Below are 15,867 nucleotides of genomic sequence, written 5' to 3'. Positions count from 1 at the left end.
CCCTAGGAGTTTGTATGGTTTTGGAGCAGATCCAGAAGGTAGGCTTGAATTAACCTTAGAGATGAAATAGTCATATATTCATGGTGAGGAATAGTGAGAATGGGCTTTGGGAAAGCTGACTTTTAAGGGACTGGAGTATGGGGGGCAAATATGTGTCAGGTTTATTGCCACCCCTCCCTGTGTACAAGTTCAGTCTCTGATGAATCACTGTCCAGTCCACCTACCCAACTGCCATCCTTTGTTCACAGCCTTCCTCCCACCTCCAGTTGTCAAAACCCACTGAAAGAAAGCCAAAGAGTAAGCCCTGGATGCTCTCAACACAGAGTGCAGAGGCCTTTCTTAAGGCAGTGTGAAGGACCACTGGACTTCTTAGGTGACGGGAGTGATAGAGAGGAGAGAAGGAGTGGGGCTGCGCTTGCTCCAGGAAGTGTCTGGAGGAAGTCACAGGCCACAGAGCAGGGAGAGGAGTGACCAAAACTGCATTAGGAGTCAGGAAACGTGAGCCTGCCATGAGCTAATAACATGTCCTTAAATAAGTCTCTTGGTTGCCCCATTTATAAGGTTAAATTGAATGAGGTGTCTTCTAGTTCTAAAATGTTAGGTCTAGGACCAGCCAGCTATGCTATGCTGACACCGGCAATAGCCCTATTAGTATAAGAATTCCTCCAGAGAGTCTTGAAGTTTGGAGGCAGATTCTTAAAGATGTGGGGCTTCAAGATCAGAGACCTAAACTTTTCGGGGTTTTGAAAGACTCTGCAGTAGCTTCAGAAGGTCTTGATGTAGTGACTATAAACTCCATCTGGGCAGACCTCATGACTGTCATAGAACAGGGAGACATACATGTTTGTGTGGGCAGCCAAGTAGTTAGTAAATTATTTATTTAGTCCACTAGCTTACAGCCCTGAGCTGCAGGCTACACACTGACTTGGCTGACTTGGCTGCCAGAGAGGAGATTCAGATGGAGAATGAGGGAGTTTGCCCGAGGGAGCCCTTGGTTTCTTTGCTCAGGATTCAGGTAAGGGAAAAACGGTGCTTGCAACTTGGAGGCAGACTTTCTGGTCTTTAGTGACAATTACAGTCAGCAGATGGCTGTCATTGGAACCTCAGATGCCCTTTCCAGACGCCTGTTTAGAACCTGGCCTACAGAGCATTAGCTACAGAACAGAGTGGGTCTTTTCTCAGGGAGCTTGCACTGATAAGGACCCAAATAACAGATAGTGAACTGGAATATCAGGGATTACCACCCAAATCAAAAATAATTTTTTTTCCTAAAATTTAAGTTCTTTAAAATTCTATTATAATATTTGCTTATGGTAAAAAAAAAAAACACCCAGTACTGAAGGTTATAGTTGAAAAATAAAGGTCTTATTGCAACCTCCCTTTCTCTAAGACTCTTCAGAAGTAACTACTTAAAGATTTTTAAATATCCGTCATGAAATATTCTATATATATGAAAGATTATATATGATACATGTTCTCTATATTAAATATATGTTAGGTATATATAATTTGCACATTTTTAGTTACTTAAATGGGATTATGATAGAAGCTCTGTTATATAATATACTCATGTTACTTTTTTCATTTAAAAATATCACTATGAAATGTTGATCCAGCATTTTATTCCACTATAGGAGCCCTTCTGATGTACTGGGTACTGTGGTAGATGGTGGGGAATTTAATAGTTAGGAAAAGAATTCTCAAAAGAACTGTCCAAAAATGGAGCAGTCTACCCTATGTAGGAGAGAGTGTGTTATCATTGCAAGTATTCAAGTAGAGGCTGGTTACTCAGGACTCTTATAGAAGAATGCCCTGAATTGAGCTTTTTATAATAACTTTATTGAGATGTAATCATATAGCATAAAATTGTCTTTTAAATATACAGTTCAGTGATCTTTAGCATATTCACAGAGTTTTGTAACCATTACCACTATCTAATTTCAGAACATTTTCATGGCTCCCAGGAGAAACCCTATACCCATTAGTAGTCACTTCTCATTAACCTACCCCTACCTAGCCTGGCAACCACTAATCTACTTTCTGTCTCTATGGATGTGCCAATTCTGAACATTTCATATAAATGGAATCATACAAGATACGGCCTTTTGTGACTGGCTTCTTTCACTTTTGGTAATGTTTTCAGGGTTTATCCATGTTGTCACATGTATCAGTACTTCATTCCTTTTTATTGCTGAGTATTAGTCTGCTGTGTGGATATATCATGTTTACTTATCTAGTCATAAGTTGAAAGACATTTGAGTTGTTGCAACTTTGTGGCTATTATGATTAATGCTGCTGTGTACATTCCTGAACAAGTTTTTGTGTGAATATATTTTTCCAATTCTCTTGTGTGTGTACCTAGGAGCGGAATTTCAGGGTCATATGGTAACTCTATAGTTAAACTTTTGGAGAACTGCTAAAGTAGCTGCACCATTTTGCATTCCTTTGAGCAAAGTATGAGGGCTCCAGTGTCTCCACATTCTTGCTAATACTTGTTATTGTGTGTCTTTTTTATTTTAGCCATCCTGTTAGGTATGAAGTGATATCTCATAGTGGGTTTGATTTACTTTCCCTAATGACTAAGATGTTGACCTTTGTTTCATGTGCTTACTGGTCATTTGTATATCTTTGGAGAAATGTCTCTTTAAATTATTTGCTCCGTTTTTGTGTTGTTTGTCATTTAATTTTTGAGCTGTAAGAGTTCTTAATGTATTCTGGTAAGAATCTCTTATCAGATATATGATTTGCAAATATTTTCTCCCAACCCATGTGTTTTCTTTTCACTTCCTAGATGGCATCTTTTGAAGCACAAGTGTTTTTAATTTTGATGAAGTTCAGTTTATCTATTTTTTTTTTTTTTTTTTTTGCGGTATGCAGGCCTCTCACTGTTGTGGCCTCTCCCGTTGCGGAGCACAGGCTCCGGATGCGCAGGCCCAGCGGCCATGGCTCACGGGCCCAGCCGCTCCGCGGCATATGGGATCCTCCCAGACCGGGGCACGAACCCGTATCCCCTGCATCGGCAGGCGGACTCTCAACCACTGCGCCACCAGGGAGGCCCTATCTATTTTTTTAATCGTTGCCTAATCCAAGGTCACGAAAATTTACTTCTTTGTTTCCCTCTAAGAGTTTTGTCATTTTAGCCCTTCCATTTGGGTCAATCAGCTGTTTTGAGTTAATTTTTGATTATGGTGTGAGATAGGGGTCCAGTTTGATTCTTTTGTGTGAATATCCAGTTGCCCAAGTACCACTTTTTGAAAAAATTATTTTTCCCCATTGAATGTTTTCAGCACCCTTGTTTAAAATCAATCGACCATAAATGTAAGGGTTTATTTCTGGGTTCTAAATTCTATTCCATGTATCTATATGTCTGGCCTATGCCAGCCTACACCATTGTGTTTATTATTGCTTCATGGTAAGTTTTAAATTGGGAAGTGTGAATCTACCAAACTGGTTATTCTTTTTCAAGGTTGTTTTGGCTATTTTGGGTCCCTTGCCTTTCCATATGAAATTTAGTGTCAGCTTTCAATTTCTGCAAAGAAGTCAGCTGGGATTTTGATAGGGATAATGTTGAATCTGTAGATCAATTTGGGTAATATTGCCATCTTAACAGCATCATGCCTTCCAATTCATGAACGTGGAATGTCTTTTCATTTATTTAGGTATGCTTTAACCCCTTTCAACAGTGTGTTGTAGTTTTAGAATATTATTTTTGCACTCCTTTTGTTAAATATTCTGAAGTAGTTTTTGATGCTATTGTAAATGGAATTGTCTTCTGAATTTCACTTTCAGATTGTTCATTGACAGTGTATAGAAATACAGCTGATTTTTGTATGTATTCTTTTTATTTCTGTAATTATTTCTGTTAGTAGTAATGTCACCACTTTAGTTCCTAGTCTTTTATCTTATTTTTCTTGATCAGACTAACCAAAGATTTGCCTTTTAAAAAAGCTTTTAAAAGAACCAACCTTTGATTTTATTGATTTTCTCCATTGTTTTTCTATTCTCTACATCTTTTTTTTCTGATTTAATATTTATCATTTTTCTTAATTGTGCTTGCTTTGGTTTTACCTTGCTTTTTTTTCCAAGTGTCTTAAGGTAGAATGTTAGGTTATTGATTTGAGATCTTTCTTCTTCTTTAATATAAATATTTACAGCTACAAGTTTCTCTCTGATCACTGCTTTCACTCCATTTACTCCAGTTTTGGTGTGTTATATTTTTGTTTTCATTCATCTCAAAGTATTTTCTAATAGCCTTGTGATTTCTTCTTTGACCCCTTGGTTATTTAGGAGTGTGTTGTTTAAATTTCACATATTTGTGAATTTCCCAAATTTCCTTTTGTTATCAATTTCTGATATCATTCAGTTGTGGTAGGAGAACATACTTTGTATGATTTCCTTTTAAATTTATTGAGAAAGGCCTACCATATGGTCTATTCTGGAGGATGTTCCATGCACACTTGAGAGGAATGTGTATCTGCCATTCATTGCATTGTTTTTAGAGATGTCTGTTAGGTATAATTGATTTATAGCTAAAGTCTTCTATTTCCTTTTGTTCTCATGTCTAGTTGTTCTATCCATTATTGAAAGTGGGGTATTTAAATCTCCAGTTATTGTGGTTGAATTGTCTATTTCTCCCTTCAAGTGTGTCAGCTTTTTCTTCATGTACTTTGAGGCTCTATTTTTAGATGCATCATTTTTCTAATTGTTATGTCTTCCGAATGGAATGACTCTTTTATCATTATAAACTTTTCTTTATTGTCTTTCCTGGCAACTTTGGTATTTTTATCTGATATTAGTATAGCAACTCAAGGCCTTTTTGATGTTGTATCCAAAAGTTTTCCATGCTTTTACTTTTTTTTTTTTTTTTTTTTTGCGGTACACGGGCCTCTCCCGTTGCGGGGCACAGGCTCTGGACACGCAGACTCAGCGGCCATGGCTCATGGGCCCAGCTGCTCCACGGCATGTGGGATCTTCCTGGACTGGGGCACGAACCCGTGTCCCCTGCATTGGCAGGCGGACTCTCAACCACTGCACCACCAGGGAAGCCCCATACTTCTACTTTTAATCTATTTGTGTCTTTGAAACCAAAGTGTATCTCTTGTAGACAGCATACAGTTGAGTCATATTTTTTGTTATTGTTGTTTTGTTGTTTGTTTTTAAAAATCCATTCTGCCAATCTCTGTCTTTTGAGTGGAGTGGTCAGTCCATTTACACTTGATGTAATTACTGGTAAGGTGGGATTCATGTCTGCCTGTTTTGCTATTTGTTTTCTATGTATCTTATATCTTTTGAAAATTCCTCCTTCTTTCTTTTGTGTTAAATAGATATTTTCTGTTGTTCCATATTAAATTTGTCATTTCTTTTACTATGTTTCTTTCAGCTCTTTTCTTACTGGTTACCCTGGGGATTATAATTAACATCTTAATTAATAACAACCTCAGGGGTTTCCTCGGCATGCACACAGTTTTTTTTTTTTCGTTTTTGTTTTTGTTTTTTTAGAAGATGTTGGGGGTAGGAGTTTATTAATTAATTAATTTATTTTTGCTGTGTTGGGTCTTCGTTTCTGTGCAAGGGCTTTCTCTAGTTGTGGCAAGCGGGGGCCACTCTTCATCGCAGTGCACGGGCCTCTCACTATTGCGGCCTCTCTTTTTGTGGAGCACAGGCTCTAGACGCGCAGGCTCAGTAGTTGTGGCTCACGGGCCTAGTTGCTCCGTGGCATGTGGGATCCTCCCAGACCAGGGCTCGAACCCGTGTCCCCTGCATTAGCAGGCAGATTCTCAACCACTGCGCCACCAGGGAAGCCCTGCACACAGTTTTATACTTGTGTGGTCTTTTATATTCCTGGGACTACATTGGAGCCTTTCAAAGCCTCCAATGGACATTTCATTTCCCAGCTTTTCCTTTTTTTTTTTTTTTTGTCAGCTTATTGTTTGCTCCAAATGTTTTCACCACCTCAGACAGCAGCAATGTTAAACAATTGCTGCTGATCTTTTTGGACAAACACCTCAGGGAAAAGATTGTTTTATACTGAGCGATCTCTGAGTTAGTTTATATAAAACAAGCCATGTGAGTGGAGGCTTTCAGTGAACTTCCAAGCAGGTAAAATAGTGACAATTCCCTGGGGATAGAATGCTGGGGAATTCCACACTCATTGTGCTCTTTTCAATGGCTGCTAGGCTGCTTGTTTTCCCAGCTACCATGGCTTTTAGTTTTTAAGGCTGTCACAGAGCTGGGGAGAGAAGGTGTCTCTAGAGCAACTTAAAAAGCAACAAAAGTCACTGTGCTGTTGTTCTTGAGTAACCACTCCTTGAATAGTTGCAAGCCTTTTGTTAATTTCCAGAGTTCTGAAAAGTTGGTTGTGACAATTTTTGCCCATGTTCTCATTGCTCTTGTGGGGGATTGATTTTTGGAGGTCCTTAGTTCATCATTCTGGAAGTTGATCCCGATTAGGATTTTTTAATCCTAGTATTCTATAATTCTAATATCTGAGATTCTTATTTGTATAATTGGGAGGAAATAAACATCCACTTTTCCTCCTTTCCCACTAATATGAGTGATACTAAGAGGAGATGGGAAGTACCTTAGGTGTCAGAGGAAGCCTCTGCAAACATAAGGTGGTTGGTTATCCCTTTTCAGGATGCTCAGTTCATCAAGGAGAACTGCTATTAATGCTATATTTATTTAGCATGTATAAATCACCTACTCCTACAAAGCCTTCATGAAAAAAAAAGAAAAGAACAAAGACCAGCTAACAGATGTAGATTAACAGGTGTTTCCATGCACCTGGAGGTGGTTACTGTAATTTTGCTCTAAGCTTCCTGGTAGCTGAGGTAAAAGGGGAAAAACCATAGGAGGCTCCCACTGTCTGATAAACGAATATAAACAAATGTATCTGTTGGAGCAAATTTATTCCTGGCACTGATTTCTAGGAGGAATTTATTAAGTGGGTTTTGATGTACTGGGCACATTTTTTCAACTAAACTACCCCCATGGGATTTCCATTCTCACAAAGCTCAAAGCCATAGCAGGCAAAGGCAGGAAGCGTTCATGGGCAAGATGACAGGCATCTGCAGGGGCAGGTTTGGAGGGAGAGGAAAGAACACTTTCAGCTGAGGGTTGGCGCATCTGTCAGGGAAAACTTCATAAAGGTGAGAGCATTTAAAGATGCCCTGGAGGGCTAGGAAGGATTTTGAAAAGTGGGGAAGGGTAAGAGAATACCATTTTGGGCCAAGGGAATAGCCATAGCAATGGAAAGGTGAGGATACATTTGAAAGATATTCCATAGGTTTCGCAGTCTGAGTTTGATGTTTCTCTGGGTATAGGTACTAAAGGAGAAAGAGGACTACAGCCTATCCCCCAGGAGGGGATGGGGAGGTTGGTTGGGGGTAGGGGGTTGCAGTGGGCCTCTGGACTGGCACAGTCAGTGTCCGTATTGAAAATGATGGTCATAATAGTAACAGAAGGCATTCAGTGGGCATGCACTGATTACCAAGCAGTGTGCAGTCTCAGGATGACCATATGAGGGAGAAAGAGTCGTAGAAGTTGAGAACTAAAGAAGTCAAGTAACTTGCATGAAGCCACACAGCAGAGATTGATACCCAATCTGTGTCTAGAACAAGAGTCAGCACACTAATAAAAACTCAGATAGTAAATGTTTTAGGCTTTCTGTCCATGTGGTCTCTTTCACAACTACTCTGTTCTGCAGTTGTGTGAAAACAGCCATAGATAATATATAAATGAATGTGGCTGTGTTCCCATAAGACTTTGTTTACAAAAGCAGGTGGAAGGCTGGATTTGGCTCATGGGCCATAGTTTGCCAACCCTTGGCCTAGAGTGCTTGTTCTTAACTACTCTGTATGTATTCTGCCTGCTCAGCCAGTAATTTTCACCCTCAATAAGCAGTAGGTGTAGATGACTGTATGGTGAAACCTCTCAGAATTGTATGGATGAGAATGGCCTCATTTGTCATCTGCTCTGACCTCTGCCTGCTATGGAGAGTCCAGACTGCTTATACTACCTGCCTCACTGGTATTAGCGCAGATCCCTGAATCCCTAATTTAAGGTGGTTTTCACCACCCGTTACTGCTTTTTTACTTATTTATATTCCTCCTATTTGAAAGGTTTTCTCTAGGGTTTAGTGATGGTGGGTAGTAAGGGAGAGCAAGTAGATGGTGAAAACTTTGGCTCAGCCTTCAGAGTTTTGTCTTGGGACACTTTGCTGTCCCTTTGTTCAGTACCTTTTGAGTCTTGCTTTCTCTGCCTTCAGGGTGATGACTACAGAATTTAGTTTGATGAAGTTTTTCAGTCTCTCAATGAGAAAGGTCTTTAGGGGGTCTTGTCTTCTGTCTCCAGGTGACACAATACAGACTGTACTCTAGACTGTCTATAGACTCAGTTCTAGAGCTGAACCAGGTGGGGTCCATGAGAACTTTGTGGCTCTATTGGATAGATTCAACAAATACTTGCTGAACATCTACTATGACCCAGGCACTGTGCTAAAAACTGGACAAATGAGATATAGTCCCTGAGCTCACAATGCTTATCATCTAGTTCAGGAAGTAGATATTATATACATAATCGCCAGAGGTATCACATAAATGGTGCTAAGTGCCACAAAGGGTGTGCATATTGTTTTTTAGAAAGAAATGCCTTGCATGCAACAGGTCTTTGCAAAATAATGATTCTTTGCATGTGAATACAATAGTAGCCTATAAGTCGTTATTCCTGGCCTTTATTCTTATCCTGTGCATCTTACTTCTGTGGAACTGAAAAAAAAAAGCTTCAATATTTGGTTTTCAGTATAGTTAATATGACTAATCCCTAACATTTTTAGAATCATAAACAAGGAAAGAATTGCTTTTGCTGAAACGTTCTCGTTTGATCACGAGGCTAGGAAGTACAACACCACCCAACTTTTGCCGATGGGGGCGCTTTGTTCAGGGTGTGAGGTAGCTTATGTCCTTCAAAATTTTGAAGTTGTTAAAGTGGTAAAATAAGCAAAACCTTCCCACAAGCTGATTTCTGAGCCAGAAATTGAGCACTGCTTGAGGGTTTGTAGGGGGCTCTGGAGTCCGATTCTCAGGGTTAGATCCTGGGATTTAGATCGCAGGGTTTATTACCTGGTCTGTGTTACTTACCCTTCAAAGGCTTATTTTTCCCATTTGTAAATAGATATGATAATAGTACTGCTCTCTTAGTGGTGTTGTGATGATTAAATGAAATTATGCATGTAAAGCCCCTAGCACATGCTAAGTGCTCAATAAATGTTAAGTAACATTTGCTGCCATTGCTGTTATTACAAGACAAAACAGCAGGGAGCTCAACATAAAACTTTAGAAATGAGCAGTACAAACATGGACACGTTTTTAAAAACCCACTGGGTTTCTTTATGTACAAAATGAGCTAAGAACTCTCATGGCTTGGGGTTTCTGTGAGGAGTAAATGAGAGAATGTGTACTGAAAGTTTGTATCGCAGCACCTGGCCCAAGGTCAGCCCCTTGTGAGTGGCAATTCTCATTATGGAAACAGGATAAGACCAGTTAGTGGAGTCTGGGCTCTGGCCAGAGGTCAAACATTCATCCAGGCAGGGCAGGGATCTGGAAAACCCCAGCAGGGGTTGGTAAGAGGAAGTCTGGGAATGCAGGTGTATTGAGGTCACCTCACCACAGGCTCATGGCTGATGTCCACACAGGAAGGAAGAAACAAGGACTCAGCCACAGAGATTGAACTTTGGGGGCAGGAAAAATGAGAAAAAGAGAAGACTCAGGGTTTGATAGGAGAGGAGATACCATGCCAGGGCCCAAGCATAGCTGGCCGGGAATGCATGAGACTTGAGATCAAGACTGAATTCATGCTGTTCCACCAGCCGTGCTCCTTACTTCTTTGATTTGGGAGCTGAGCCCACACCTAGAGCCTGCAGGTGGTGGCTGGAGGAATTGGGGTGCTGGGACATTCCAAGCCAAGCTAGTGGCTTACCTGGTGGGCAATATAGCACAGCCAGCGACAGATATAAACACATGGGGTGGTGAATGGTGATAGGAAACAACCAAGGAAGCTGGAGACCACTTCCCGATTCTAGACCATAAGGCACTTGTCTTTTACTGGAGTCATGGATCAGGTATAAGACTTAGTGGAGGCAGTGGTCTTTGGAAAACGCATGCACATAGAGTCTTTTTGTAAAAAATAAATTTATTTATTTATTTTATTTATTTTATTATTTTTGGCTGCATTGGGTCTTTGTTGCTGCGTGCAGGCTTTCTCTAGTTGTGGCGAGCAGGGGCTACCCTTCATTGCGGTGCACAGGCTTCTCATTGCAGTGGCGTCTCTTGTTGCGGAGCACAGACTCTAGGCACATGGGCTTTAGTAGTTGTAGCACGTGGGTTCAGTAGTTGTGGCTGGCGGGCTCTAGAGCACAGGCTCACTAGTTGTGGCGCATGGGCTTAGTTGCTCCATGGCATGTGGGACCTTCCCGGACCAGGGCACGAACCTGTGTCCCCTGCATTGGCAGGTGGATTCCTAACCACTGCGCCACCAGGGAAGCCCGCACATAGAGTCTTGATAGTGCAATGTGAGCATCTGGGTCTCTGTAAGTCCTGCCTTCCCCCATGGGGTGTTTCCTGGAGAGGAATACTGACCTCCTCTCTTCCACAGTCATAGTGAGCTCAGAGAGAAAACTTTTAAGATCGTAATGCCTGCTCTGTGAGTTGTCTTCTCTGTGATAACCCAAATCTTGCTCCCTGGGGGTCTGGAGAAAACAACCATAGCCCAGGGGTCTCCCAGGACAGCAAATGGTAATAAACAAAAACAGAGCAGGAAATAGGATCAGGATGAGACGTATGACTCCTCTCTTCATTAACTGTTCCAGGGGGAGTAGGGAGAGAAGTAGAGGCCAGGCCTGCAGAACCTGTTAGCCCTGCTTGGCATTTGGTGGGTATGGAGTGGGTGAGAGGAGGACAGGGCTTCCTATAGTAAAGGAGGCCTGTGGTTATCAGGCCAAGGAGGTTGGTGACCACCTCAGCACAGTGTGCAGCTTCTCAGCTCACAGCACAGTCTGAACAGCAAGTCTGACATTCTGATTCTTGACAGAGGGTGGCCAGTGCCCATCGTTGATGTCAACAAATATCATGTCAAGAGCAGGGCAATAGGGAAAACTAGAGTTCTTTCTTCTCAGGACTTACAAGGGCCAAACGCCTGGCACTTTCTGCAGAAGGCTAATAGCTGCCTCATTGCCAAGATGAATCAGGGCCTCATTAGTCACAAGCAATGCTTGTTTCCATCACTGTGCACAAGGGGGCCTGGGGGCTGGGTTGCCCATCATGAGATGGTAGCCATGTTTGATGAGGACCTCCTAACTGTTTACAGACTTGGGGGGTGATGATCAGTGTTTCTAGAAGGATTTGCATGGTTTGGTGCGGTGCTTCTGAAACTTCAATGCACAGGCGCATAACCTGGGTGTGTCTAAGAAATTCAGATTCCTGGCTGGCTACCACGATGATTCTGATTCAGTCAGTCTGAGGGAGCTCTGGGAGTCTGTGTTTTTAATAAGCTCCACAGGTAATGCTGGTGCAGGTGGGCCATGAATCACAGTGTGAGGAGTATGGGTACTGTGGGACGAGTCCTGGACTGGGACTCAGGAGAACAGAGTTCTGGCCTTTGATTGTCCCCCAGCGTGGTGTGCAACCTTGTGCAAGTCACCTCCCATCTCCAGGCCTGTTTTCTCTATAGAAAAAGAAGAGAGTCTCAACCCAAGGTGCACAATAGAGTCACAATAGTAACTAATAAAGAGCTTTGACAAAATGCTGGTGCCTGAGCTAGAGTGTCACAGGCTAGCATGACATGTCAACACATTGGGGTGACTTCGCCTGTGTATGCATGTTTAAAGAGTTTCCAGATTCTAATTACTGCTGGAGTTGAGAACTACTATCTAGGTGATACCCAGGGCTGATTCTTGTTCTGGAATTCTGAACCTGTTCAACACTGCATTACCTATGCCTCATTTCTTCATTAATTCCTGACATGGAGCAAGAGTTTTCTACGTAAACAATTTCCAGATAATTAAAGAGTACTCTGTTAAGCACCAAAACTTTCACCCTTCTTTGATTTTTCTTCTTATACAAACATCAAATCTTTTTGATGATTTAAAGTTACCACTGTGGGACTTCCCTGCTGGTGCAGTGGTTAGGAATCTGCCTGCCAAGGGAGGGGACACGGGTTTGATCCCTGCTCCAGGAAGATCCCACATGCCGCGGAGCAGCTAAGCCCGTGCGCCACACCTACTGAGCCTGTGCTCTAGAACCCATGAGCCACAACTACTGAAGCCTGTGCTCCCTAGGGCCCATGCACCGCAACTACTGAAGCCTGCGTGCTCTAGGGCCCGCGTGCCGCAACTACTGAGGCCACGTGCTGCAACTACTGAAGCCTGCGTGCCTAGAGCTCATACTCTGCAACAAGAGAAGCCACCGCAATGAGAAGCCCATGCACCGCAATGAAGAGTAGTCCCATCTCGCCACAACCAGCGAAAGCCCGCGCGCAGCAATGAAGACCCAACCTGGCCAAAAATAAAGTAAAATTAAAAAAAAATAATAAAGTTACCACTATGGTCATTATTTTGTGATTTATTCAATAAATATGCATTTGGTATCCACTGTGTTAGGTTCTTATGAAAAACTGTTATATAGAGTAGTCAAAAGTGTGTGGACCATGGGCCAGTAATAATAAAAATGATAACTAACATTTAAACATTCATCAAGTGCTTACTCTGTGGTAGTCATTGTTCTAAGCACTCTATCTCATTTAATCCTCACAACCATCCTCTGAGGCAGGTACAGCTTATCCCCATCTTACAGATGGGAAAACCAAGTCACAGAGAGATTCTGTACTTTCTCAAGTTCTCACAGCTGGTTTAGGCAGATCCAAGATTCAGATCAGTCCTCGATCTCTCTGTGTGTTCTGAAGCAATGTTGTTCCCCTGCCAGAGCTTCAGTTTCCTCCTGTGCAGAGTGACTCTGGGCCCCTTTGAACCCTCACGCCTTATGAGTCCATGTCCACCCCCAGGTCCCTTAGGAGGTCCCTCACCTGCATCAAGGAGAGCCTGCGTATCTTCGTTGACCTGGGGGAGAGAGACAAGGCTGCTGAGGCCTGGCTTGGGGCTGGGCGACTCTACTACCTCATGCAGGAAGACGAGCTGGTGGAGCTATACCTGCAGGTAGGCCTCCCGCAGAGCTTATCTGCTGACCTGGGCCATCCGGGGAGGCAGCTGTACCCTCCAAAGTGATCAGCTAGAACTAGGGAGGGGTGATGTCCTCGTCAAGCCCTTGGAGGGACGGTCAACTGGGCTGCTCCCTGAACCCAAGGTGGAAACCAAGGTGGTCTGGCAGGTTGAATACAAGCAGCAAAGGGCCAGTCCCTGAGTCCCATATGCACGTGTGAGCTCTCAAAGAACATGGTGGGAGACTTGCTCATCTGTCATGTCAGTTTTATCCATTTTTCCAAAACTTGACACACACCTTGACTTCAGGGTTTTGCTGCAGTTTGAGGGAAGGTTGACGTGTGTATGGTATTAACATTATTCTTTTATGATTTTTTAGTTTGCATATCTTTAATATCTGAGATATAACATAGTATAGTGATTAAGTACCTGGGCTTTAAAAAAGACAGGTGTGGAATCAAATCACAGGGCCATTGATTATGAACCGTGTGACTTTGGGCTTGCTACGTGAGCTCTCTGGGCCTCAGTTTCTTCATGGCTGGACCTGTCTCTAATAAAGATTAGGTATAACATTTGCATAGTAAACATATGCATATAAAGATTAAGTGCTTGGGACCTAGTAAATGCTTAATAAATGGTATTTCATCATCATCATTATCTGTACAATACTGACACGATGGTATATAAGATTTGCTCCATCAAAAATATGCCTGTTATCTTTTTTCCTTCCCATTTCTCATTTTCTCCCCTTTTACTCCCCCTTACTCTATTACTTACAATCGCACAAATTCATTTCCACCGAGACTTAATAATGGTTGTGTAGCATTGATTGAAGCCTTACTATGCATGGGAGACTTTGCTAACGCTTCACGTGCTTGATATAGTTTAATCCTCATTACAAATGCAGCAGGAGTCTCTACTGAAATTACCATTTTACAGATGACACTCAGTGAGGCTGAGTAACTTGCCTAAAGTGATACAACTAGTAAGTGGTTAAAACTACACACCAGCAGTGTGACTTAAAGCTTTTACTTGCAGACTCTATTCTGCCTTGGGATTTTAGAGCTGGAAGAATTATCAGAGAGCAGACAATTCAGTCTTGCCTTTCTGTCTCCGGGAGACATGCCCAGAGGGAGCTATTGGGGTTGTTCATTGCTTGGTGGCAGAACTCCTGACTCTAGGATTCCATCTCACTGCTTCTATCTTTGTGTAGCTGCATATGCAATAAAAATAACTGAGGGATCTTGCCCCAGTAATTCACTGTCCAGAACTGGTCCCAGGCACCCACAACCCTAGACTGTCACCTGACTTGATGTTCTGCAGTTATTCCCACTGAGGTGAATAATTCCTACCTAAGGATATTTGAGGTCCTGTGGCTGTGCTGCAGATGTTGTGGTACATTTTCTACTTTCTCATCACATTTTGTTTAGGTGCAAATGTGAAGTAGCTTGTTCAAGATAAAGAGGTCATAGGGGCCAGGAGAAGGGTAATGGGCTGAAAGACACTAGCATTTGTTTGCCACTAACTATTGATGTAAACTTGAAAGCTCCTTATTCTCAGCCTCAGTTTCTCCATCTAGGAACTGTACGTGTTGGATGAGATCACTCTTCCCAAATTTCAGTCATTTATACATCAAGTTTATAGTTTTGCCATATCCAGGTACCTCTGTACCATTATTTATTTTTCTTTGACTCAACTTCAAATCAACTTAGCTTTTTACACTAAACAGTGCTATCTAAAAGCAGAGGTTTTGAATATGATTAATCTTTTTTTCTGAAACACATTAAAACAAATACTTAACTATTACAAGATGTTTGTGTGCTGCTGAAAACCATTTCTAGGGCCACCAAAGTAATCTCTCATAGCATGGTGGGGAAATGCCGGACTAGGGAATCTTACTAGCTTTATGAGTGTGAAGACAACTTAGGGTTCAGGGGACTTTAGCAGAGGGTTAAGCTAGATGGTCAGGATCTCATTCCTGCCAGTCCTGTGGACATTTGGAAAGTCCTTCTCTCTGCCTTTGACAGCAGTCTCTGTCCCACTCAGGCAGCCATCCAGAAAGCCCTGAAGTCAGAGGAGCCCTCCCTGGCTCTCAGGCTCTACGAGGAAGCAGGTGATGTGTTCTTCAATGGGACCCGCCACAGGCATCGTGCGGTGGAGTATTATCGAGTAAGTTGTGGGCTGCACAGTCAGCAGTATCCCTAGCTAGGTTGTGGCACAAACGTGGGCAAGGCCACTTGGACTTCGCCCGGCGTCCCCTTCCCCTGTCTTGCTGGTATTTCTTTGTCTTCCCTTCCTCATCCAATGCCCACAGGCCCTCCCTGTCTTCAGTCTAGCAGGCTCTCAAAGAAGGAGCTGATGAACTCTGTCATTCTCAGGCTTGATAAATAAAGTATCTTTCCTGAGAGAACATACCATAATAATTACAACTTTTGGGTGCATAGTAGTTTATAGTTTGTAGCACACTTTTATGTTGACCAGAATGTTCCTATGTACATGGTATGGTGGGAGATGATTGGTCCATGGGTGAACACTTTTGCTTTACTGTGTTTTCATTAAGTATGCATTAAAATATATTTTAAAAATTAAAGATGTATAATACCAGTTCATCAAACCTATGATACCACAGATATTATTGCAAAGAATGAGGCAAGAAAATA

At 42.2% G+C, this 15,867-nt stretch overlaps 1 protein-coding gene across 5 annotated transcripts in view; it reads left to right on the top strand.

The window, feature by feature from the left end:
* Positions 1 to 15,867, top strand: part of SH3TC2 (SH3 domain and tetratricopeptide repeats 2) — a 58,849-nt gene that overhangs the window by 36,832 nt on the left and 6,150 nt on the right. For 3 of the 5 annotated variants that reach the window (XM_081233971.1, XM_081233972.1, XM_081233974.1), the window contains 2 exons: positions 13,054 to 13,204; positions 15,254 to 15,376. In XM_081233971.1, the coding sequence (XP_081090097.1) occupies positions 13,054 to 13,204; positions 15,254 to 15,376 (274 nt within the window). Of the gene's footprint in view, positions 1 to 12,331; positions 12,551 to 13,053; positions 13,205 to 15,253; positions 15,377 to 15,867 lie in introns of those variants that run through there. The other 2 variants (XM_081233973.1, XM_081233975.1) reach the window with 2 other exon arrangements.

The sequence above is a fragment of the Mesoplodon bidens genome, assembly GCF_964165515.1.
Source record: "Mesoplodon bidens genome assembly, chromosome: 4".
Lineage (NCBI taxonomy): Eukaryota > Metazoa > Chordata > Mammalia > Artiodactyla > Ziphiidae > Mesoplodon > Mesoplodon bidens.
Note: the sequence above shows the minus strand (reverse complement) of the source record. Positions and strands in the feature narration are given on the sequence as shown.